The sequence below is a fragment of the Podarcis filfolensis genome, assembly GCF_964270895.1.
Source record: "Podarcis filfolensis genome assembly, chromosome: 2".
Taxonomy (NCBI): Eukaryota; Metazoa; Chordata; class Lepidosauria; order Squamata; family Lacertidae; genus Podarcis; species Podarcis filfolensis.
The window spans coordinates 104,007,549-104,029,779 of NC_139605.1; the positions used below are offsets into that span (position 1 = coordinate 104,007,549).

At 47.4% G+C, this 22,231-nt stretch overlaps 1 protein-coding gene and 1 long non-coding RNA gene across 2 annotated transcripts in view; one reads left to right on the top strand and one right to left on the bottom strand.

The window, feature by feature from the left end:
• Positions 1-22,231, top strand: part of LOC310755762 — a 1,619,227-nt gene that overhangs the window by 300,403 nt on the left and 1,296,593 nt on the right. The gene's annotated exons all lie outside the window — the stretch shown is intronic.
• MCRS1 (microspherule protein 1) lies at positions 623-20,247 on the bottom strand. The gene is made up of 14 exons (XM_083598849.1): positions 20,102-20,247; positions 17,630-17,759; positions 13,567-13,705; positions 13,155-13,313; positions 10,740-10,849; positions 9,781-9,889; positions 8,103-8,241; positions 7,933-8,008; positions 6,113-6,141; positions 5,345-5,437; positions 4,512-4,594; positions 3,148-3,235; positions 1,712-1,839; positions 623-1,120 (listed from the first exon to the last, which is right to left on the bottom strand). Exons 2-14 carry the CDS (start codon positions 17,737-17,739, stop codon positions 1,034-1,036), a joined length of 1,350 nt encoding a protein of 449 aa, XP_083454975.1. The 5' UTR covers positions 17,740-17,759; positions 20,102-20,247; the 3' UTR covers positions 623-1,033.

The following is a 22,231-nucleotide window of genomic DNA, read 5'->3' on the forward strand; positions in this document are numbered from 1 at the left end:
CCGTGCACCGACTCTTCTACAATACTGAAAGAACCACATCTTACACATCTCAAGAGGAGCCCCTAATTCTGTCTGCAAAAGCTACACAAAACAACAAAACATAATTAGCACAACTGATACCTAAAGGATGTTTGCCAGAAGATTGGCAGCATCAGAGAATACAAATCTGGGTTTCCTCTCATGACCAAAGCCAACTCTAAACTCCACACTGGAAACTTCAGTAAAAGCAGCAGGTAGCAAAATTATAGCCTGCATTATAAACACTAGGCGTGATCTGATTTCGCCACTGCTTTTTAAACAGAAATCATTCTTGACAATTGTCACAGTACCCTTCAGAATCTTACGTGACCAAACATAGTTAGGCAAACCAGCTATTCCACTCTTCCTTTAATAACTTTATGAAAGTTAGACTACGCTGCAGAGAGACAGGCAAGGCAAAACATTAATCACTACTGCTGCAGAATAATGTAGAGACCATAGTATCAACTGACAGACCTCAATCATTGCATGACTGCTTCAAAAACATGTTCCTCCCTCTGCCCCAAATTTGAGAATCTGTTTGGCGAGAGCTGAAAAGATGGTTGTGTACAAAGAAGCAGGCCACCAGCACAACACAGAGTAGTGAGATTTGCAACTATTTATTAGCTCGTTTGACACTTACTCCACGGCCCTTAATCCTCCATGGTGGTTTTCGTCACTCCGTCCCAAAGAGTATCGAGCGCAACAGCCGCACAACCCTCGCCAGCAAATGCCCCACACAGCCAAGAACACCCAAACAAGGTGCTGGTTTAAGGCCTGGCTCATACCTTTCTTTTACATAGATCCGCTGACGGATGAAGCAGAGCTCGTCCTCCTCCTCAGCCGCAAAGGAAAAGGCCCCCAAGAAGTTTCAGTCCTAGCCTAAGGGAGGGCAGGCTCCATGAAGCTGCATCTTCATCATTAAGCATGGTGGTCCCTGCTGGCAAAAGGAGTCCGGGGCAGGGGGTGGGCAGCCACACACAGGTCCAATGGAGCCTTGGGTTTGATCCAAGCCTCAGGGCTGGGCAATTTTGGCAGCCTCTGCCTTAATAAGCGCAATCAGGTCTTGGTTGATGAGGAAGACAAAGCGCAAGCTTGCGATCTAGGGGGAAAGAGAAGGGCTGTCAGTCTGGGTGCGGTGGGGGGTGGAAGGGAAGAAGTGAAAGCGCTGCATCTTTTACAGCAGAGCTTTCAAAACTTGTCGTGTTGGTGATAGGCGTGCATCATTTCATGGCCCAAGTAATTCAGTTTTTCTAGCAGCCGACACGCTGATGTGCCACAACACACACTTTGGAAAGCTGTGTTTTATAGCCTAGCCCACCTCACTGAGAAGCCAAATTGGCTGCTGCAAGAAACGATGTCTTCCCAAACTGGAGGCTCTTTGGACAGGTAATAAACCAACCTCAAGGAAGTGGTCTACCTTCCAGGTAGCGCCAGGCTCTTGGCTGATAGCAGCTGAAGAAACTACACCCCAGCACTTTTTATTTTATTATGTTTGCTGGTTCTGTGCGGAATCAAAATTCACAACAGCTGGATGCAGGCAAAGGAGTCTAGCATCCCATGGATTTAGGACCGGGCTCAACTGCTCTGGATACTGGCATCATCTTGTTATGGAACCATCAACCAAGAAGACTGTGAAACCTATCACCATAAAGCAGCACAGCCCTCTGCCCGCCCACCTCCAACGGCTTACCTCCACCACTGAGTTGTTGCTGAGCTTCCATTTGCTGCCACAAAGCACTGGGCGCCCATCCACATAAATGGGCCGCCGGCCTTCGTTTGCCAGGAAAAAGTCGCCATTGTTCTTCAGTTTGATGACACCTGTGTGTGCGCACCCATGGAGAGATGAGAAGTTAGACTTTCCAAGCAGAAGGAAGGAAATCGGCCACAACTGCTTGCAGAGAATGCCTCGTAAGTCGAGGGTAATTGAAACTCTGTGTTTTGTAGCAGGTTAGAGACCCTGAATCTGCAATATCCTTATTGGAAATTTTGGCTCTCAAAGGTGAGCAGCTCAGGTCAATTTTTCCAAGGCTATTTTAAAATGTGCAAACTGGGAAATGTCACTGAATTTGGACTTTCCTAATTGTGCCTTTTTAAACACCAATATATTATTATTATTAATTATTATTATTATTATTTATTAGTCACTTTGTGTTGCAGCCTCAAGGGCCAGCAATTTAATCTTAGGCAGATCCAAGCCCCTTCTACCTGATCATCTGCATTTACAAGTTGTTTGCTATAATAATAATATATTATTTATACCCCGCCCATCTGGCTGGGTTTCCCCAGCCACTCTGGGTGGCTCCCAACAGAATATTGAAAACACAATAAAACATCAAACACTTCCCTAAACAGGGATGCCTTCAGATGTCTTCTATAAGTCGGATACAGTGGACACTTGGGTTGTGAACGTGATCTGTGCGGGAGGCACGTTCGCAACCCGCAGCGTTTGCAACCTGCAGCGCCGCGTCTGTGCACACGCGGGTTGCGATTCGGTGTTTCTGCGCATGCGTGAGCGCCAAAACCCAGAAGTAACCCGTTCCGGTACTTCTGGGTTCGGTGCGGTGCGCAACCCGAAAACGCGCAACCTGAAGCGTCTGTAACCCAAGGTATGACTGTAGTTGTTTACTTCCTTGACATCTGATGGGAGGGCCTTCCACAGGGTGGGCGCCACTACCGAGAAGGCCCTCTGCCTGGTTCCCTGCAACCTCACATCTCGCAGTGAGGGAACCGCCAGAAGGCCCTCGGAGCTGGACCTCAGTGTCCGGGCTGAACAACGTGGGTGGAGACGCTCCTTCAGGTATAGTTAAAAAGTCCACAGATTTCCATCTAATGTCTTGGAAGTCCTCATATGGCCATCAGTTACCAATTCCTGATTTAGGGCAAGGAACAGCAACTGCCTCGCCTGCAATTTCTGACACAGCAAAACACCCCAAGGCACCTTGATATCACATGGCATTCACATCAGGAACCACGGAGAGAAATTAAACACGGAGGCGTAACTTATCAGCCATATGCAGGCACTCAAAGGGCTGCCTTCCCTTTCCATCCTACCGCAATTTCACACCCCTTGTCCTACAAAGTCCTTCTCCCCGAGCAACTCAAAGGCAGTAGCCCAATCTCAAGCACCTTGCTTGCGGGATATTTTCCAGGCTGGCCCCTCGAGCGCTAGATCCACATCAATCTGATTGTCTTTGGTGGCTCTGCCAAGTGTGATCTGGAAGAGGAAACAAACAGAAGCGTTCATCGTGTGTCAAGGGGACCAGCATTTTGCTCCGAGGAAATTGCAGTCCACAGCCATCAAAATTAATTAGCCAAATCGACACGGCTATGGCAATCGTTCCATCAGCGCAAGCATTTTACCTTCCTTGCCAAACAGAACAACCCCCTCTCTCCTCCCTTTGCGTGCTGTTATGGGGGTTCTCCTGACCCCCTCGGAACCAATTTAGGGGTGAACAGTGGAAGCCCCATTGCACTAGCCGAAGTTCCTGTGTGGGCCTCTGCTGGCACGACTCATTAAGTGAATCTGGCTCACTGCGTTTTCTTATTTGGCTTCAACTAGCTGAATTTGAGCATTGCATTCTGACATGGATATTGAAGCTGCTGTTAGCAAAAGCCTGCAATCTCTTGGGAGGCAGATTCCAGATTCCACATTACAGATAAAGTTGCGCCGTAGCAGAAGAGGAAAATAGAGCTCCTTAGAAGTAGAATCATACCAAATATACTTCTTACTTGTGAAAAGGGAGTTCTCCAACTCAACTCTTGAATGTAAATACACACACAAACACCCCTACAACTGTTATTTTTGGCTTAGAAATATAGTTGGGAATTCTGTAGAGGCTACAAATTTATATATAGTGGTAAAAGGTTAAGGACCCCTGGACGGTTAAGTCCAGTCAAAGGCGACTATGGGGTTGCGGCGCTCATCTCATTTTCAGGCCGAGGGAGCCAGCGTTTTGTCCACAGACAGCTTTCCAAGTCATGTGGCCAGCATGACTAAACCGCTTCTGGCGCAACGTAAAACCGTGACACAAACCAGAGCGCACAGAAACACCATTTACCTTCCCACCGCAGCGGTACCTATTTATCTACTTGCGCTGGCGAGCTTTCAAACTGCTAGGTTGGCAGGAGCTGGGATAGCAGAGGTCGATGTATCAAAACCATCCTCTGCTACCATCCTCCCTCTTTCTGTGACTCCAAGCAGCTGCTCAGTAGCAAAACAGAAACTAACAGCAACAGGAGCTCACTCCGTTGCAGGGATTCGAACCCCCAACCTTCCAATCGGCAAGCCCAAGAGGCTCAGTGGTTTAGACCACAGTGCCACCCACCCACCCACGTTTTAAAATTAGTGCCAGACACCGATGTTCTGTTCTGTTACTGTTGGCTCCATTATTGACAGAACTATATGCAACTTGCTCTCTCTGATGCAATCCTACCTTGGAAAAGCTTTGCACTGTCTCAATCTAAGCAGCCAAACGACAGACTGGACTCACCTCCCGGGAGCGCATGAGATAACGCACCATTCTTCCACGCAACACAGCCAATGTTTGGTTATCAAAATCAGGGGAACTCATTCCTGGGAGAAAGAAAAGGAAGGATTAGACAGACATGGCCACTGGAAGGCCGTGGTAACCGAAGCATGCTGGGCAAGGAAAGCTGGGTTGTGTCTCCAGGACTCTCACTTAGTTGCTCTCACCAAAGGAGCCCTTTATTTAATAGTAATAGTAGCTATTGTTGTTGTTTATTTGCCAGCCACTCTGGACAGCTTCCAACAAAATATGAAATATCAAACACTAAAAAACCCTCCCTTGTACAGGGCTGCTTTCAGACATCTTCTAAAAGTCAGACAGAAGTTTATTTCCTTGACATCTGATGGGAGGGCGTTCCATGTTTATTCAATGAAAATTTATATATTACTGAATAACAAAATTAACCTCTATGAAGTATTCGCTCAAAAATAGCAGTAACAGCAGACTTTAAAAACAGTAGGCAATATTATTATTATTATTATTATTATTATTATTATTATTATTATTATTGAATACAAAATTGTAAACTGTGTTGAGGTTTATTAGAATAAAGCAGTATATAAATAAAACTATGAAAATGGGAGGCAAAAAAGCTTTAACAAAAACAAATGCACATAATAACATTACGTTGTCTGGATAGGGTTGCCTCCACGAAGCTGCTCTTAGCAGACGTCAAAAGCAATAAACAAACACGCTTGCCTAGTATTAGCTGGAAGTCCCGGGGGAACAGGTGCCGCAACACTAGGAGATGGGGTTTCTCACCCGCGAGAAGAGACATGGTGTGGCTCTTCTCTCACCTGTTATGCTGTCCACCAGCACCTGCCACTTGTGGAGCTCTTGCTCCAGTTGCCGGATTTCACGCTTCTGTCTCCGGTCTGCCACTGTCAGTTCTGCGTGGAGAAAAGCCGCAAGCATGAGGAACAGATTTTGGAAAGGAAAACAAAAGTAACTTTAAATAAATAATCGTGAAAAACCAGGAAAGAGAAAGAGAGAGAAGTGGTCTTGGGGCTGGATAAATTATTCCACTGCAGGTAAAGCTTGCTTCTGTCTAGGGTTGGACCTACATTGTTCTTCTAAAGGTTTTCAGATTTAACATTTTACAACGCTTAATGCGGTTTCCCTTTGCTGGCGGCTCGCTGCTCCGCAGCGCCCCCTGGCGTTTTAACGCGTTTTTTACCGTTATAAACCACGAGTGTAGATCCGGCCTGCGACCATTAAGGCAAGACTGAGGAGGCGGGGGGAGGAGAAAGCTTAGGTCCTCTCTCTGCAAGCATCCGTTCCCAACCCATGTTGAGAATGCTGGCCTCCACAATGAAGGGGCGGTTTCCTTACATATAAAATACGTGAGGTTCAGTCCTGCTACCTGCCCATAGCTGCCCAATCGGGATTCTAACACATATTATAAGTGTTTCCGATTTTACAGATTAGAGTCTTTTTTCAGTTTCGCCCAAGAACTGGCTCACAGGGATACACCAGCCAGAATCACACAGAGTTTTATGGAGACAGAGTCATTTGAAGAGCGTTATTTTTGCTCCACCTCTTGAAACAAACAGCACCCAACTCACCATGCTCCAACACCTCGTCTCGGACATCCCTAAAGAAGAGAGGAGGGAGAGGGAGAGGGAGAGGGAGAGGGAGAGGGAGAGGGAGAGGGAGGGAGAGAGAGAGAGAGATGTTAGATCTTGAATTGGTAACTGATCACAACTCCAGTGCCTGGGCCACAGATAATATATACCGTATTTTTTGCTCTATAAGACTCACTTTTTCCCTCCTAAAAAGTAAGGGGAAATGTGTGTGCGTCTTATGGAGTGAATGCAGGCTGCGCAGCTATCCCAGAAGCCAGAACAGCAAGAGGGATCGCTGCTTTCGCTGCGCAGCGATCCCTCTTGCTGTTCTGGCTTCGGAGATTCAGAATATTTTTTTTCTTGTTTTCCTCCTCCAAATACTAGGTGCGTCTTACGGTCTGGTGCGTCTTATAGAGCGAAAAATACGGTATATTTTCTCAAAAAACACTAGCTTTTGTTCGCTGGATTAGGGCTCTGCCATGTGCATGTTGAGAGAAGCACAGTAATGCTCAAAACTGCAGCACAGCAGGAGCCAGACTGCTGGATGAAAAATGAGGAGAAACAAAACTCACCATGGACTCCACTCATTAACTAGTATTACCCTAGGTCTGAAAGGCACCACATCTGCTCTCTCAAATGGGCGGCCTCAGGCATCAAGTCACATTGTGTCCTCATCTGGACAATGACAGCAGCAGAGACTTGTCTCGGATTTTAAGCTTTAAGGATGATGCGTGCCAACTGGACACCGTGTTATATGTTATATTCTAGTCTCCCTATCTAGAAATGCTTTCGTTTTCCCAGTGTCGATCTGATCAAGCCTTAGGATCAGTTAGAATGCATCAATTAATTGCTCCCACATTGAACATCTACCTAATCCGGTTTAGACCAACTCATTTAGGGGGAAAACCCCTCTCTCTGGCTTTCTTCTTGGTCACTTTGTGTTGCAGCCTCAAGGGCCGGCAATTTAATCTCAGGCAGATCCAACCCCCTCCCACTGATCATCTGCATTAACAAGTTGTTTGCTATAATAATAATTTATACCCCGCCCATCTGGCTGGGTTTCCCCAGCCACTCTGGGCGGCTCCCAACAGAACATTAAAAACTCAATAAAACATCACACATTAAAAACTTCCTGATACAGGACTGCCTTCAGATGTCTTCTAAAATTCAAAATATATTTTTAAAAAATTGTCCAGTAGCACCTTAGAGACCAACTAAGTTTGTTCTGAGTTGCATGAACACTTCTTCAGATTCAGATTCTAAAAGTCAGATATTTCCTTGACATCTGAAATGAGGGCGTTCCACAGGGAGGGTGCCACTACCGAGAAGGCCCTCTGCCTGATTCCCTGCAACCTCACTTCCTGCAGTGAGGGAACCACCAGAAGGCCTTTGGAGCTGGACCTCAATGTCTGGGCTGAACGATGGGAGTGGAGATGTTCCTTCAGGTATACTGGGCTGAGGCCGTTTAAGGTTATAAAGGTCAGCACCAACACTTTGAATTGTGCTCAGAAATGTACTGGGAGCCAATGTAGGTCTTTCAAGACCGGTGTTATATGGTCTCAGTGGCCGCTCCCAGTCACCAGTCTAGCTGCCGCTATTCAAACTGCGTTCACGTTATAAATAAAAAAATGAAGATAGATTCCTATTGAAGTGTGGACTGGATGTGAGTTTAACTAACCCTTAGCCTAACATATGTCCAGGCTGGAACCAAAGGTTCTCGAGCCACTAAGCCAGACAAACGTAGGCCAGGAATACTGATGGAAGTGTTTCTAATGAAGAGAGGGAACGCAGCTGGCCTTAGCCACACCCCTTTCACTTACTTTAGTTTGCTGTCATCTATCATGTCTTCGGCATCGGAGAAGTTGAGCACCTGGTCTCCTTTGGGCAGTGGCTGCACTGGAAGAGACCAGAGAGGGCAAAGGACGGTTCAGAATCCTGGCACAAGCCGCAGGTTCCAAACTTTACCTGGCAACAGATTAGCTGGCCATACCTGTTTGATCATCCAAGAGGTAGTACTGCTTCATGAGTTGCCAATGCGTCTGCAGGACCTTGGCAGTGCGGGAAGGGTAGAAAACCTCGGGGTGCTTGTGCAGAAGATCCTGGAAGGTGTCCAGGGTGGGTTGGCTGGTCTAGGAATAAGAGAAAGGAGGCTCAAGCAGGAAGAAAAGGACCTCCGCCAAAGGCTGCTTCTCACATTAATTTTCCACGAATAGAGATTTTAACTCTAGTTAAGCCCATCAAGTTAAAAGACAACTGTCAAGAATACGCGCAGCTTGCAGACTTAACATATAGAACAAGAGAACAAGAAGAACATACGTTTAGAGAAGATTGGAAAACGTTTATTGAATATATGGGAAATAACTGTGCACAGCTGAAAATGCTGGCAGCGTTAAGATAAATTCAACAGTGTAAATAAGTTTTGATGGATGTAATAATAGAATACTGAATGGTATAGTTTTTGTAAAATATGCAGAGATTTATGATATGTAAAATGAACCATGGAAAGAGAAGAAAGGAAGTCACTGATATTTTAAGGATGTAAAAATGAGTACTTTAAAATTGTAAAACAGAAAATCTAATAAAAATTAGAGGAGGGGGAGACTGTCAAGTTTTCTAGAAAGATGGGAATAACATTTACAGGCCGCAAACTGTGTGTAGCCATTCAATCATCTCAAAATTATACAAGGGAGGCCTTCAAGAAATTGTTGCTGCATGGAATGTTTCTGTTCAGGCTTCCAGCTTAGCCAGTGAATGCCCTTTGAGAAACTCTGTTCCATCATCTTTCGTCCCTTTGTCTTTTTGTCGCATCCCCCACCCCAGTTACAGAGACAGGGCATTCTGCACCCTCGCTTCTGGTTATCTCCCTCTCTTCAGGCTCATTTTTCTAATGATTACGACCATTTCTGCAAACCTCAGGGTTTCCCCCAAACCTGTTGATAACCCTCTTTCATGAGGAAGTGGTGTCATTTTGGGTACAGAAGGACAGCGCTTAGAAACGGAGCGTGCTATTAGTATACAAGATATTACAATCACACACACACACACACACACACACACACACACACAAACATTTACACGCATAAAGAAGAAAAGGGTTGTAAATGCCAGGGGTGGCTGTTATATCAAGCAAGCCACTTGCTATACAGGGCACGGCAAATCTCTACCAAAAATCATCAGGGAGAAAAGGAGCTACTCTGAACCCTGCCTTGCTTTCCTCTAAGGCAGCCTTTCTCAACCTGTGGGTCCCCAGATGTTGTTGAACTACAACTCCCATCACCCCTAGCTAGCAAGGCCCGAGCTCAGGGATGATGGGAGTTGTAGTCCAACAACATCTGGGGACCCACAAGTTGAGAACCGCTGCTCTAAGGCATGGGTAGGCAAACTAAGGCACGGGGGCCGGATCCGGCCCAATCACCTTCTCAATCCGGCTTGCGGACAGTGCGGAAATCAGCGTGTTTTCACATGAGTAGAATGTGTCCTTTTAATTAAAATGCATCTCTGGGTTATTTGTGGAGCATAGGAATTCATTCATTCCCCCCCCCCCAATATAGTCCAGCCCCCCACAAGGCCTGAGGGACAATGGACCGGCCCCCTGCTGAAAAGGTTTGCTGACCCCTGCTCTAAGGTAACCAGGGCTATAGTTGAAGTAGCCCGTTCTTGATGCTTACCGATCCCACTTTGCTTAGTAGCTGCTCCTCTGCTTTGCTGAAGAGCACTTTACTCTGCATAGAGGCTATGGCTTCCGGATGCAGCTGCCGCATGGCCTGGCAAGACAGCCTGGTGGAGGAAGGGGGAAAGAGAAGAAAAAGGGATCAGTCGCCCCACACCAAACAGCAGCCAGTGGCATTCACCCAAGAAAATATAGAACGTAAAAAAGAAAAGGAAAACATAAACAGGGGTGTGTAGTTGGTTTTGTATCCTCACAAATGCCAAGATGGACCCAAAGGGAGTCTCATTTGTGCAATTAAAACCCACTTTTATTGGGGCTAAACACTCTTAAAACTTCCAATAAGCCTCATAAATGCCTTAACCCCAAGCAAAATTGCCTTCTTAGGTGAGGTTTGGATATGCCAAAGGGGCAATTCACTTTCAGGCACTGAGGAAGCAGGGAACAAACGCTTCCCAGTGAAACCGGGTCTGCTCTCAGCAGCTGTTTGGAAACAAACAGCGCTGAGATTCCATCTTGCAGTGCCATCTCATCAAGAAGCCTGACTTTATTTTATTTTTAAAGGGGACTAAATCGAAAATATTGCATCCTTCCTCCTACTCTGTAGGGCTGAAGAACGAGGAGGAAAGGACAGTAAAGGAACTTCCTTGCCCATACACAGAGCCTTCCATTCCGAAAATGAACTTGAAAGGCAAGTCCCGTTCATTTCAAAAGAATTTACTTCCAAGTAAGAGCGTTTATGAAAACTTTTGGAGCTAGGTGAAAACCATGTTCCTCCACTGGTATAACGGATTGTCTTCCCTCCCATCACAAGCTGATCTAGTCCTAGTCCTCAAATTGAGATGGTCCATAGATGTCAGACAGAAAAGGAAGCACTTTGTCCTTGGGAGACAAGACACCCCTTTAATAAGATCAATCCCCATACCTCCCACTCTGAGAAACGTGGAGGAGAAAACTTACTTGGAAATCACGGGGTCATAGAGCAGAGCGTACCACCTCTCCTGGATCTCCCGCAGATTAAAACGGCAGCTGAACTTCACTCCCAGGTGCACAGAGGTCAAGTCATTGGTCTTCAGAGAGGAAGAGAAAGCGAAATTACTCTTGGGAATACAGTGGACGCTTGGGTTGTGAACGTGATCCGTGCGGGAGGCATGTTCGCAACCCGCAGTGTTCGCAACCCACAACGCGCAGGTTGCGATTTGGTGCTTCTGCGCATGCGCCGAAACCCGGAAGTAACCGTTCCGGTACTTCCAGGTTTGGCACGGTACGCAACCCGAAACGTCTGTAACCCGAGGTATGACTGTAATGACTCTTCCTTGCATGTAACAGATGTCTGTGAAGCCTGGCCATACGAATCACAGTCGCTCACACAGAGATGCCCAACTCTCTGTGGACAACCATGCTCCAGCCTAGGGCAAGCAGACGATTTTGAAAAAGGTAGAAATTGGCTTCAACTGCTTTGTGCTCAAACAGAACACACTGGAGGATGAAGTAAGAGGGTTATTGTTCTTATTTTCTTTTTTTATATTGTGATCTTTTCTGTGAACCACCCTGAGACCTCCAGGTATACGGCAGTACAATACAATACAAATACCTTTATTGGCATTACAAGTTAAGACATTTCAAACCACTAGGATAAATTTATAAGGGGCAGGAGTGAGGCTGTCGAGGGTCATAAGGCACTCGATTGTTCCGTTTCACCCTGTCTATTCCCTAGAGCAGTGATGGCCAACACAGTTGTAGTTTTTGGACTACATCTCCCACTATCCCTAGCTAACAGGACCAGTGGTCAGGGATGATGGGAATTGTAGTCCCAAAACAGCTGGAGGGCCAAGTTTGGCCATCACTGCCCTAGAGGGATGATTCATTAAGAACCCTTTTGGGTAAGATGGAGATTTAAAAGGGCAGTATATAAATTCAATAAATAAATAAAATAAACAAAAAGGTACCGTATTTTTCGCTCTATAGGACGCACCCAACCATAGGTTATCTCCCGCTTGGACTACTGCAATGCACTTGGACTACTGCAATGCACTCTACGTGGGGCTACCTTTGAAGGTGACTCGGAAACTACAACTAATCCAGAATGCGGCAGCTAGACTGGTGACTGGGGGCGGCCGCCGAGACCATATAACACCGGTCTTGAAAGACCTACATTGGCTCCCAGTACGTTTCCGAGCACAATTCAAAGTGTTGGTGCTGACCTTTAAAGCCCTAAACGGCCTCGGTCCAGTATACCTGAAGGAGCGTCTCCACCCCCATCATTCTGCCCGGACGCTGAGGTCCAGCGCCGAGGGCCTTCTGGCGGTTCCCTCCTTGCGAGAAGCAAAGCTACAGGGAACCAGGCAGAGGGCCTTCTCGGTAGTGGCGCCCGCCCTGTGGAACGCCCTTCCAGCAGATGTCAAAGCGATAAACAACTACCTGACATTCAGAAGACATCTTAAGGAAGCCCTGTTCAGGGAAGTTTTTAACGTGTGATATTTTACTGTATTTTTGGTTTTTATGGAAGCCGCCCAGAGTGGCTGGGGAGGCCCAGCCAAATGGGCGGGGTATAAATAATAAATTATTATTATTATTATTATTATTGGACGCACCTTGTTTTAGAGGGGGAGAACAAGAAAAAAAATATATCCCCCTCTCTGCTCAGCGCCCCTTCAGTGAAGCGGCAGGAGAAACGGAGCCCCTTCCATTTCTCCTCCCGCTTGGCTGAAGGGGCGCTGTGCAGCTCTCCCTCTCTGCTGAAGCCAGGAGAGACTTGCTCTCCCAGCTTCAGCAAAAGGAACCTGAAGCCTGCGGAGCGCAGCGGGAACTTGCACTGTGCTCCGAAGGCTTCAGCGAAAGCAACGCGAGGCCTCCGGAGCGCGGAGGGAGTGCTCCCTCTGCGCTTCGGAGGCTTTGCGTTGCTATCGTTCAAGCCAAGGAGCCTGCATTCGCTCCATAGGACGCACACATATTTCCCCTTAATTTTTGGAGGGGAAAAAGTGTGTCCTATAGAGCAAAAAATACGGTAATTACTGAGCAATGTTGAAAATGCATGGAATTAGGACACACGAGAATATATATGAAGCTGCCTTATATGGTTTATCTAGCTCACTACTGTCTACACGACCTGGCAGCAGCTCCCCAGAAAATGTGGGAACGCAATGCCCCAGGAAAGTACCCAGGCCAACATGGCAACAGAGAATGGGCTCAGGGCATTACAGATGTCATTATTTTAACATCTGCACATGGAAGACTGCCTGGGAGCCTCACTTAAATCACTACGAATTTCTTGAAATCAAAGACTGTTCCTGATCCACTGTGGATCTTGATTTTAAGAACGCCTGGCATCCCTATATCTGCATTTATCTATATGTCTTAACCCTGTTCTACTACCTGAAGCACAGCGTTGATCAGCAACAAATCATCAGTGGGTTTCCAGCGGCCCAAATCCTTGTTGACCTGCAAGGGCTGCTTGCTCTTCTTCATCCGCTTGGTGAGGCTGGGGTTTGGAGCTGGGCTTGGAGTGACAGGTGCAGAGACAGATTTGGACACCTGCGGAAGCAGAGGTTGGCATACAGACTACAACAGGCACAGCAATACAACAAAGCCAAAATGTAGCAGAGAGCCATGGCCGCTAACGAACTGCATTGCAAGGTTACTTAAGGGGCACCTGCAACAGCGCAGGACAGCACTGAGATAAAAATGTTTGCAAGAGTTTCAGAAGCATCAGATTTGAATAATGTGGCCACAGATCTGCTATGGTGGCTCTTATCGAGGGAGGTACGCTATATGTCACCCAACTCACCTTCTTCTTCTCACTGGAAGAGGGTTCACTGCCAGAACAGCGCCCTGGCTCCACCCCACTGGGACCCTTGGCCCGGCTGGATGATTTGGCAAGGCTGCTCTCTACCAGTTCATCATCAAACTTCTTCCGCTTGATGAACCTAGAATGAGGAAATTCTGTATTATATTGCAGCAAGTTACCTCCACCAATGGCCTCATCAGCACTGCTACAAACAATATGAATATGGGTTGTCAATGGAACTTCCTGAAGGCTGAAGTCCACAAAGGGATTCAGAATGACTGGGGGGTTTCCTCACTTAAAGGAATTTGTTTACAAGTCCAGTGAAGAAGAAGGGGAAGAAGAGGAGAAAGGGGAAGAGGAAGAACAACAACAACAACAACATTTATATCCCGCCCATCTGGCTGGATTTCCCCAGCCACTCTGAGCGGCTTACAACATATATAAAAACCTAATCAAACATCAAACATAAAAAAGCAGAATATCTTATACAGACTATAAACCAATAAATCAGTAGAAACTAATAATACTAATTGTAATAGTAGTAGTAATAATAAGAATACTAGTAATAATAATACAGTGGTACCTCGGGTTAAGTACTTAATTCGTTCCGGAGGTCCGTACTTAACCTGAAACTGTTCTTAAGCTGAAGCACCACTTTAGCTAATGGGGCCTCCTGCTGCTGCCACGCCGCCAGAGCACGATTTCTGTTCTCATCCTTAAGCAAAGTTCTTAACCTGAAGCACTATTTCTGGGTTAGCGCTGTAACCTGAAGCGTATGTAACCCGAGATACCACTGTAATAATAATAAAGTTTACAGTTATACCCAAATTAAAATAACCATCAACCCCAAGTAAACATTTAACCAACCCCAACCCAACAAAAACAAAACAGAGGAACAAAAATTAGAACCGTTTAAACTGTTATAAAACATTTTAGCCAAGAGTTGTTCCAGCAATGTCCCTCTGGCCTCCCAGGAGCCTTTTTTAGCTGTTGGAGGTGAGTCTGGGCCCCAGCCCCGAGGCCAGGTGGAAATGGGCCTTGCAGCAGGGAGCAATCCATTCCGCTGCCTGCATTTGTTTTAAACTGACTTTAATATTGTATTGTGCGAAGGGCAGGTAAGAAATCAAACAAAAATGGTAAAAGCCTGGACCACAAGGGGAAATGAATAAGGTGCCAGGTTACAACTCTGAATGGGGCATGTTTGGTTCTGAACCCACCAGGACAACACTTGCAGTTACAGTGGACGCTCGGGTTGCGAACGTGATCCGTGCTGGATGCACTTTCGCAACCCGCAGTGTCACGTCTGCACACGCGTGGGTTGCGATTTAGTGCTTCTGCGCATGCGCAACCGCCGAAACCCGGAAGTAACCCATTCTGGTACTTCCGGGTTTCGGCGGTCTATAACCTGAAAAAACGCAACCTGAAGCATCTGTAACCCAAGGTATGACTGTATTTATATGAGCCCTTTGCGAATAAGATGAATACAAAGGGGCTGCAGGCAGCACCGCTCCTCCTAGCTTCTCGTATGTTGAGGCATAACTTGAGGAGAGAACATTTTCCACCTGTGGAAACTCCCTGTGTGATTTGGAAGTCAGAGTTCTAAACTGTCCATGACTAAGAAAAGGCTCTCCACTTCAGAAGCCATCCCTCAACAGACACGGGGCCAGACTAGAAAAGCTAACCAACAAACTGAAATTAGCACGGGGACCAGCAAAAGAGGATCGCTTCAGCCCAGTATGTTCCCCCCTTTATCACATACACACCTCAACAAAACAACATAGCGCCCCGCCCCCTATAGAATACAAATTGATATAGCTACCGTATTTTTCGCCCTATAGGACGCACTTTTTCCCCTCCAAAAATGAAGGGGAAATGTGTGTGCGTCCTATGGGGCGAATGCAGGCTTTCGCTGAAGCCTGGAGAGTGAGAGGGGAGAGCCCCAGCGCCAGCCCCACAAGGTCGGGGGACAGAGGGAGGCTGAACGCCGCCATCCCGCTGTCTCCCGAAGTGGTTTGGAGGCTGACGGCGGGGAGACCCCGCCGCCAGCCCCGCAAGCTCCAGGGACAGTGGGGAGGTGCAGCGCGTCTTCCCGCTGTCCCCGGACCTGGTCTGAAGGCGGGCGGCGGGGAGAAGAGCGCTTCTCCCCGCTGCCTGCCTCGCACGCTCCGGGGACAGCGGGGAGGCGCAGCGCGTCTCCCCGCTGTCCCCGGACCTGGTCTGAAGGCGGGCGGCGGGGAGAAGAGCGCTTCTCCCCGCTGCCTGCCCCGCAAGCTCCGGGGACAGCGGGGAGGCGCAGCGCGTCTCCCCGCTGTCCCCGGACCTGGTCTGAAGGCGGGCTGCGGGGAGAAGAGCGCTTCTCCCCGCTGCCGGCACCACAAGTGCCTGGGGGGGGGGAAATAAAATTATTTTTCTTTATTTCCCCCCAAAAAAACTTGATGCGTCCTATGGGCCGGTGCGTCCTATGGGGCGAAAAATACGGTAACTTGACGCAACAGCCCCTCTCCGTCACAAAGAAAACTCACTGCAAGCAACTAAATGCACCCAATCATGCTACAGGCTCTCCAAGCTCCCACACTGCCAACAAAATCAAACAAACAGATAAAATAACCTATTCTCACAATGCCGAGACAAAAAACTCTGCTCAGGCACTAAGCAAAAGAAAGAAAAATATCATGCCCACTTCTTTCTCACCCCCACAACCCCACAATGTCTATAACAGCAGAGTCTCACACCAAACGTAACTGACCTGTTGAAAGGACTCGATGAATTGAAAACAAAGATGTTGTATGTACCCTTGTTAACTATGCAAATACTTTAATAAAAACAACTATTTAAAAAAACAACCCACAGATACGGGGCCAGGAGAAGCTGCTTAACTTAAGGAATAGGGTAAAATGCACAGCTCCTTTGGAGCCATGTTGCCCCTTCATGTGAGTCGTATGTGAAGAGGATTGTAGTCACATTGTTTTGGGTTCCTCCTCCTAATTAAAAGAGCTTTTAGGGTTTTATGCTGTGGCCCCACAGGTGAACTTCCCAGTTATCTTCAGAACAGTAGAAACCCTTAGCCAAAAAAGGAGCCAGACTATTTATCTACCCTTTAGCACCTGGATTTCAGGGGGGGGGACCATAGCCAACCCACAATGATCTCTATTCTACTCAGCTGCTCCAGTCTCCAAGCTCAGGCACCAGGTGTCCTCCTTTTCTCTAGCTCAGAGGTTTTCAACCTTTTTGAGTCCATGGCTCCCTTGACCAACTACATTCTTTCTGCGGCACCCCTGTGGGGCTCAGGAGCCCAGTAACGTCACCCCTTGCCTGCAGAGCTGCAGCCTCTCACCCTTTTTTCAAACATGCCCCCTTGTGCAATGTTCCCTCAGCCTTCTCTTCTCTCCTCTCCCCTCTCCTTGGAAGTCCTCTGGGTAGCTGCTGCTGCTGTCCCTGATCTCTGACCCACCCACTCCACCCCAAAGAGAGGTGCCTTCTCACGCTGCCCCACGGGCCTAGGAAGAGGATGCTACCAGCCTTAATGGCCTGAGGGAGACTGGCCAAAGGTGAATGTGAGACCAGCACCTTACATTGGGAGGCAGCAATTGCAGCAGCGGGCACCGCCAGTCCTGCATGGTGGAAAGACTCCCCTTTGGAGCTGGGCACCCAGCTCCCAGACAAGCATTGCACACTGTAAGCGCAAGAAAGGCCAGCATGGTGCCTGCCTGCTTGCCTAGGCTCCCACTTGTCCATCCATTCCCAACAGCAAGGACTGGCTGGCTGGGCTCCCTTGCTCACTTGCTCGCTTACTCTGAGTCCACCTCAGCTCCTGGCAACCAGCACCCCCTGGCCAGTCCCAGAGGCACCATTCGCCCAGGGAGCTAGTAGCCAGGGCTGCTGCAACAAACAGCTGTGCAAGCCTTTGGGAGGCAGAGACACAAGAGGGCATCAGAGGGAGGGAGGGAAGGAAAGAGGGAGAGGGAGGGACAGAGGCCAATATTGCCCTGAATATCATTCAAGGCACCCCAAGGTTGAAAACCACTGCCCAATATTGCCTCCCCAAACCAACCCAGCATGGTACCTGGAAGAACTGCGCCGTTTTGGAATGGCACCCGACACTTGTGAGGAGCTCCTTTTTTGCCCTGCCAGAGACTCTTCGTCTTCAGAGCGGCTCGCTGTGCCCGACGCCATCAGTCTGGAATACAACACGTCTGCGACAGAAAAAGAAACAAAATCACTGGCTGCACTACTGCTCTGTTTTAATACCATGCTGGGCTAATTTTAACCATGTGGCGAATACTGGATGCTGCAGAGGATAAGCAATAAGGTCTCCCCCCTGCCCCCAGCACTCATTCACAGATTTGTCTATTGATTCATCCATAATTCAGCAGCCCCAGGCATTCAGAAATCAACCGAGTTTGGTTGTGCTCCACAAGAACCCTTTGTTTGTGTACAGTGGTACCTCGGGTTACAGACGCTTCAGGCTACAGACGCTTCAGGTTACAGACTCCGCTAACCCAGAAATAGTACCTCGGGTTAAGAACTTTGCTTCAGGATGAGAACAGAAATCATGCGGTGGCAGCAGGAGGCGCCATTAGCTAAATTGGTACCTCAGATTAAGAACAGTTTCAGGTTAAGAATGGACCTCCAGAACGAATTAAGTTCTTAACCCGCGGTACCACTGTATTCCTAAATACATTTACCTGGAAATGTACCATCTGAGAAACTTGCTTCTAAGAAAATGTCCTCAGCCACTTTTTATTATTATACAGAGAACGCCTTCCATGGAAATGGCTTCCACAAATCTACTGTCACAATGTTAATACAGTACTAACATTTGGGGCTATCCAAGGAAGCTGAATGGTGGAACATTCAGGATACACAAAAGGATGATTATTCAACATGCTCTACGTGGGGCTGCCTTTGAAGGGACATGGGTGGCGCTGTGGGTTAAACCACAGAGCCTAGGACTTGCCGATCAGAAGGTTGGCGGTTCGAATCCCCACGACGGGGTGAGCTCCCGTTGCTCAGTCCCTGCTCCTGCCAACCTAGCAGTTTGAAAGCACGTCAAAGTGCAAGTAGATAAATAGGTACCGCTCCGGCGGGAAGGTAAACGGTGTTTCCGTGCGCTGCTCTGGTTCGGCAGAAGCGGCTTAGTCATGCTGGCCACATGACCCGGAAGCTGTACACAGGTTCCCTTGGCCAGTAAAGCAAGAGGAGCGCCGCAACCCCAGAGTCGGTCACGACTGGACCTAATGGGCACTTACCTATGTGGGGCTGCCCTTGAAGACAACTTGGAAGCTTCAACTGGTGCAAAATCCAGCAGCCACATAGCTAAGAGCAAAGGCTGTGGGGCTGAGCAGTCGTCTCCCAGCACCACCTTCTAGAATTCTAAAAACAGGCTGGCTGTTGGGGCAAACCAGAGCTTGAGACTAGGGAGGCCTTTGGTCTGATCCAGCAGGACTTTCTTTTCGATGTGGCTTTTCACATCATCCCCTGCCTGACCCCTTTAACTGGGAACTGAGCCTGGGGGGCTCCTGCAACTGAACTCGCACCAGAGAACTAGTTTCAGTCCAGGCCATCTGGAGCTGCACAGCAACCGCCCACTCTTTGCCCCCCAAAAAGGGTATATCTGTGGCTGGTAGTTGCTACACATTCACTCAGTTTATGGCATGCCCAAACATTTATAGAGCTGCCATACATCCGGAATTCCCCAGGCATAGATGGTCGTCGTAAACAGTGTACAGGCGGAAATCACTGAAATCTCCAGGAAAATCCAGACAAATGGCAGCCCATGCCGGAAGTGTAAATTTTGTAGAATTTCATTTTTAAAAAAAGCACTCAACTTTTGTCTCTGGATTTTCACTTTTTGAAATATGGCAACCGTATTTTTAAGTTTTAAAAGGGTTGTGTTGTTTACAGCTGGGACAGCTCAGCCGGCGCTCTTAATCTCAGGGTTGTGGGTTCGAGTCCCACATTGGGCAAAAGATTCCTGCATTGCAGGAGGTTGGACTAGATGACCCGTGTGGTCCCTTCTAACTCTTATTCTGTGGTGTAGCAGCTAGTGTGACAAATTTGCGCCGGGGAGACAAAAATTCAAAGCTCCACTCAAGGGCATGGACAGTTAATCAAATCATTATAGGGTTGCCATATTTCAAAAAGTGAAAACCCAGAGACAAAAGTTGTTGAGCTTTGCAAAATCTCGAAGAACTTGGACGTTTCTGAGCGATTCCCGAGTCGTGCGTCCGGAAAATTCCGGACGTATGGCACCGCGGGTTTTAATCGGCGGGAGCGCGGGCAAAAGCTACTCAATCTGCGCAGGCTTGCAGGGGTTTCGCCCTAAATCTCGCTCGAACCCGACGCGAGGGGAGAAACGCAGGCGTCGTGCGCCTGCGCAGCGCCGCCGCCCTCCCTCCTCGTCCGCTGTCGCGCATGCGCTTTCCACCCTCAGCACTGCCGTATTCGCCCTCAACCGACTGTGGCAAATGTTTCCCCAGCTTAACGGTGGTCCACCTCCGAGGTTTTAGAAAAGGTTGCCCCGACAATGCCTCACCATTCCCGAAAGTTACGACGGCTCCTGCCTCTCTCCGACGTCCATCTCGGAGACGCGAAAGAAAGCTGAATCACTTCCGGGGGGGAAAAGGAAGGAGTCCACGAAACCACTTCCGGTTTGTCATCGAGAAGCCCAAGCGAAGCCGAGACGGCCATCTTTGTTAAAGGCACAACAGTCGGTTGGTGTGCCCCAAAACCGCGTAAACCGCATTTCCATGGCAATGGGCCGCGAAAACTTCATTATTATTATTATTATTATTATTATTATTATTATTATTATTATTATTATATACAGACACTTATATTTTCTGTTTTACAATTTACTCATTTTTACATCCTTAAAATATCAATGACTTCCCTTCTTCTCTTGCCTTATCTTTTTTTTAAAAAAATCACTGATTTTTTAATTAATTTATTTGCATGCCGGCTGCTAGGCATGTTGGTTTTGATTCCCAATAGATTGGAACAAACGAAAAGAGGTGCTTACTAGCCTGTGGAATTCACTGCCACATGAAACGGCTGAATGGCTTTAAAAGGGGATTAGGCAAATTCATAAACGTATTCATAAACGGCTATTATGCATGATGAATAATAGAACCTCCATGTTTAGAGGCAGTTTAGAATTGTGAATGGCAGTTCCTGAGGAGCAACAGCAGGAGAAGAGCCTTCATGTGCTGCTTGGGGGTTCCTGGAAATACCTGATTGGCGCTGTGGGACACAGGATGTTGGACTAGATTTGCTCATGTAAACTGAGTTTGTGAATGGAGCTCGGTCTTTGGACGCCAAGCTATGTAGTGGCCATGTTCTTCTTTACAGCGCAGTCCTAAACTTAGTGAGTTATTGCTAAGTAGACATATATAGGATTGCGCTGTAGGGTTGTGCTGTTAATCCTGGCAACGGTCAGGCCCAGGTCACACATAACACTAAGCCAAAACATGGCTTAGTGCAAAAGCGCAAGCGTGCAGCTTCCCAGGGAGAACATCGTGGCGGCTTTTTCTGCTTGTCCAGCCCTGCTAATGGGCTGCTCTGAGCTAAGCTATGGTTTGGCTTAGCATGTTGTTTGAACCTCTGGGTGGAATCTAAACACATATAAAAACCATTCTGAATATGCTTTTTTTAAAGCATTTTGGAAAACGCATAAGGCTCACCATCGTCATCTGGTATCATATTGCATATTGCACTTAAAACGTTTTTTTTTTTTGTTGTTTTTTTTGTGGCTGTACAGCCATACCTTGGATCCCGAATGCCTTGCGAGTTGAGCGTTTTGGCTCCTGAACACCGCAAACCCAGATGTGAGTGTTCCAGTTTGCGAACGTTCTTTGAAACCCAACTTCCAAAGCTTCCTGCAGCCAATCGGAAGCTGTGCCTTGGTTTCCGAATGTTTTGGGAGTAGAACGGACTTCCGGAACGGATTCCGTTCGACTTCCGAGGTACCACTGTATAGCTGAGTTCATTCTGTAGGGTAGCCAGCCTCTAATAACTAACAAGCTTGAGTCTAATTAATACAATAAGGGGTTAATGCAGTAGAGTCAGCTGTCTTGCCAAGCTTAGCCTATGTCATTTCTGCTCACCTCTGCATGTGAATTTGGTGTATGAGCAACTCTGGACTGTGGGATATAAAGCTGTCAGTCAAATCCAACATTCCAAGAGAGGACTAACTGCCTTTATGTAGCAGGCAGTTTTGTCCGTTGGTCAGTTGCTGCAAGGAGCGTTAACTGGTAGCTGCTCAGATGCAGTCTTCTCATGACTATTATCTAGTATATAGTTTATCTGTTATGTAACATAAGCCTGCCTTCAGGAACAACTCTATAAACCTGAATGAATCTGATAGTAAAGTAGTTTATGTTAATATGATTCAGATTCATGTGTGTTTTCTTTAACGGAGCAGAAAGGGATTATCAACCAGGAAGGTATAATTATTGATAGGACTCAAACAAGTTAGCAACCTGCTTGACGCTGCATAAACTCAGAGGATCGTTTAAACTCTGCTAAATTATGTAAACGTTCCCACATAGACTGCTCCCTCCAGCTGCCTGGCTTTTACCAGCCTTTTTCAGACTACAATGGAGTCTGAAACAAGTGCTCTTCTATACCAATAGTTTTGGAAAGTCAGCTACATTTTAAAGCCTGT

What these genes read in the sequence shown, in the direction of transcription:
- MCRS1 (XM_083598849.1), bottom strand. Translation starts at nt 17,739, where the DNA reads ATGGCGTCGGGCACAGCGAGCCGCTCTGAAGACGAAGAGTCTCTGGCA. An exon ending in ATAGATGACAGCAAACTAAA is followed by an intron (nt 6,142 to 7,932) that starts GTAAGTGAAAGG and finishes TCTCTTCTTTAG; the next exon opens with GGATGTCCGAGACGAGGTGT. An exon ending in GAAAATATCCCGCAAGCAAG is followed by an intron (nt 1,840 to 3,147) that starts GTGCTTGAGATT and finishes GCGCACACACAG; the next exon opens with GTGTCATCAAACTGAAGAAC.